We start from the raw sequence: 3045 nt of genomic DNA, 5'->3' as shown, positions 1-3045 counted from the left end.
GGTACAGGGTCTACAGGGCTATGTAGATTGGACTTGTAGTGATACTCCTGTTTTCAGCCTCCCAAGTGTTGGGATTACAGGTGGGTGCCACCACGCCCAGTCTCAATCACTGTCTCAGTGTACCCTGGGGGGTGGGGGCGGGGCTGGCACACATGCCAGGGATTGAACCCTGGCCACTGCACTCTGCCTAAACAGGCACTTTAGTGCACTGAGCTATCTGGCTGGCCCTTAATTTCTTATTTTCATTATGAAGCTCCGTTTGCTGCTTCTCAAAATCTCATGCTGCAACAGAAGGCTCCTTTTCTCTGGTGATACCTAGAGCCTTTCTAGCTTTTCCTTATCTGAAACAGCACTCCAGCTTCTCATTGCCCTGGCCTCTCTGACTTGCCATAGATTGGGGTCTGTATACTGAGTGAGGTAGGGACAAGCTCACCAAAGAAGTGAATGACAAATCCTTGCTGGTAGCCCAGCACTGAAGTCCCGGGGTCTGACTGGAACTGGATGGTGACATCAGCCATGGAGGTAAAGAGCTTAAAGTGGCTACGTGGCCCCGAGTACTGGCCCAGGACCCGGGCTGTCAGGTCATCCCCATCATAGAAGGTAAGTACATCACCAGGACCTATGCGCAGCCTGTGGAGGAGCATAGTCAGGGCAGGGCAGGCCCGAGGATGCCCTCCCAGCCCCCAAGATGTGACTGCACCTCAAGAGTTGGCTTGGCCTGACCGCAGTAGGCACTCACACTCGGATGTCCAGCATGATGCGCTTGTCCTCTTCCACATGCACACCCCAGATGCAGTCCTGCCCTCGGCCATAGGGCTCTGGCCAGTTGGGTGAGAGCACCACGCCTGCTGAGTCTGTGATCTCCCCACTGCACACCGCTGGAAGGCAGGAGAGGCCCGAAACGCGTGTCTCCTCTGTGTTCCTTCCTGCGCCACATCCTGGGGCTGCCACCCATTGCAGGGAACCCCCTCCTCTCAGGGTGAGTCACCAATGTCACAGAACCCCTATGACCGTAGGCTTTACAGCTGACTTGTTGGTGCCCACCACACTTACTGCCCCCATAAGCTTCTCCATTGGTGTCTACTGACCTCTGCAGGCTGGCTCTGTCTCATTCCATTGTGGGTCATGAGGGTCAACACACTCAATGATGATAGACCCTTGCTCCAGGGTGTATCCAGGGTCGCAGCTGAACTCCACAGTGGTACCCACAGGATATGAGGGTGCGCTGCTGCTGAAGTTGCCATATTTGACAAAGGGCTCATAGCAGTGGCCCTGCTGGAAGGCTGCAAACCACAGGGCCAGCCTGGCTCAGCCTTGACTGGGATAAATACAGAGAGCCCGCATCTCCTACTTCCCCCTCTCCAGGGCCTTTCTCTTCCTGAGTACAAACATATGTCAAAGGCTTGGGGCTGAGGGTGGGGGACAACAGCCCAGTACATCCATCGCTATTATGCTCAGGAGGCCATTTTAATCACTGTTGTATTCCCATTGCCTAGTTTTATGCTTAGCATGAAGGGCCTCAATAAATTCATTTTTGGGGGAGTGATTTAATGAATATATGCATACATGCATGGATCTAGGGTATCCCTTAAAACAGTTCCTTCTCAAGGGGCCTCTTTTTGCTTTGAAAACTTGGATAATTCATTCTCTTGGACCTGAGGTCCTGGGTCTAGACAAGGTTTTCCTGAAAAGATGGGGTAGCAGTCCTGGACCTGGGTGGAGGGATAGGGAACAGAGGTCGACTTAGAAGGACTGATGGAAGGAGGCCAAGAGGAGGAAGGTGTTGGAGAAAGACCGTAGCTCCCTGCTCCCCATCAGGCCCCAGGAGGCTCACCCTCATAGCGCAGGGCCACACCAGCAGCTGCCCCGCTGCTGTCTGTACTGAGTTCCACAAAGAAGTGTCTGCCAGAGCTGAGCAGGCCCTCAATAGGCAAGTATTCCACCTCGTAGGAATCGTACACAGGCGGGGACTCCACGTTGTCCCCATTGCGAATGATAAGCCTGGGCCAGGAGAATGGTAGCTATGTGGCTGGCTGCTGACCCAGGAGGGTGTGGCCCCCGGTTTGGGGAGCATCCCTGCCACGGGGTATTACCACACTGGGTACTCCCATCCCATCAGGATAGCCTCACCTGTCATCATCCTCTGCCAGAGAGACCTTCTCAAAGTGCAGGTGCAGCCTTTGGCTCTCAGGAGCCTCAAGTAGCCAGTGGCACGTGAGGTTGTTGCTGTAGTTGCCAGGGTAGCCCGGAGAGACAATGCGGCCAGTGGTGGCATTGCGGATCACACCACCACAGGCAGCTGTGAGACAAAAATGCACTGAAGTTGGGCTCCTGACTGCATCCTAGGCGCCTCCCAAGCCTTCCTTCCAGCCTTTAGACCCTCTGCCTAGGGACTTTTGCCTGCCTGCTGACTTTGCAGTCACAGTCCTGAAGGTCAGTCTTTTAGCCCTATTATTCTGTAGCTCAAAGCAACCTGGACCTCAGCACAGCACCTCTGAACTGCTCACACACTTGAGACTTCGTATTCAGCTTTTTAAACTCTAAGTAGGCTTGTCACTGCCTAGCTGCATGGCCTGAGGTAAGGTACATTCCCTCTCAGAGGACTCCCTATTCCCAGGAGGCCTGCTCTTACTCCTGCCAAGCATATTTTACTGAAGTCTGTCCTTTAGGTTCCAACCTTCTTGGGTGTATTTGCCTTGTGCCACTTTCCAAAGCCATATATTTGACTTGCCTAGCATATGTGAGGCTCTGGGTCTGATCCCCAGGACCGTAAAACAAACAAACACTGTTATTTATTTGAGTCTGTCCCTAAAATAGAAGGCCCTTGGGCAAGGACCAGATCTCTCTGCAAGCTAGGCAGAGAGTTTGTGTTCAGTGTTGGATGAGTAAAACGAGTGGATGGATTTTCTTTCTTTCTTTCTTTCTTTCTTTCTTTCTTTCTTTCTTTCTTTCTTTCCTTCCTTCCTTCCTTCCTTCCTTCCTTCCTTCCTTCCTTCCTTCCTTCCTTCCTTTCTTCCTTCCCCTTCCCTTCCCCTTCCTTCCTTT

At 52.7% G+C, this 3045-nt stretch overlaps 1 protein-coding gene across 3 annotated transcripts in view; it reads right to left on the bottom strand.

Annotated features, from left to right (window-relative positions):
• Positions 1 to 3045, bottom strand: part of Sez6 (seizure related 6 homolog) — a 48765-nt gene that overhangs the window by 3378 nt on the left and 42342 nt on the right. For all 3 annotated transcript variants that reach the window (XM_004635392.2, XM_004635393.1, XM_012515642.2), the window contains 5 exons: positions 2131 to 2299; positions 1835 to 2001; positions 1089 to 1283; positions 740 to 878; positions 434 to 630 (listed from right to left, as the gene is read on the bottom strand). In XM_004635392.2, the coding sequence (XP_004635449.1) occupies positions 434 to 630; positions 740 to 878; positions 1089 to 1283; positions 1835 to 2001; positions 2131 to 2299 (867 nt within the window). The remainder of the gene's footprint in view (positions 1 to 433; positions 631 to 739; positions 879 to 1088; positions 1284 to 1834; positions 2002 to 2130; positions 2300 to 3045) is intronic.

This window comes from Octodon degus, unplaced genomic scaffold (genome assembly GCF_000260255.1).
Source record: "Octodon degus isolate 3935 unplaced genomic scaffold, OctDeg1.0 scaffold00072, whole genome shotgun sequence".
NCBI classification, from domain to species: domain Eukaryota; kingdom Metazoa; phylum Chordata; class Mammalia; order Rodentia; family Octodontidae; genus Octodon; species Octodon degus.
The sequence above is the reverse complement of the archived record's forward strand: the minus strand, read 5'-3'. Positions and strand labels throughout refer to the sequence as shown.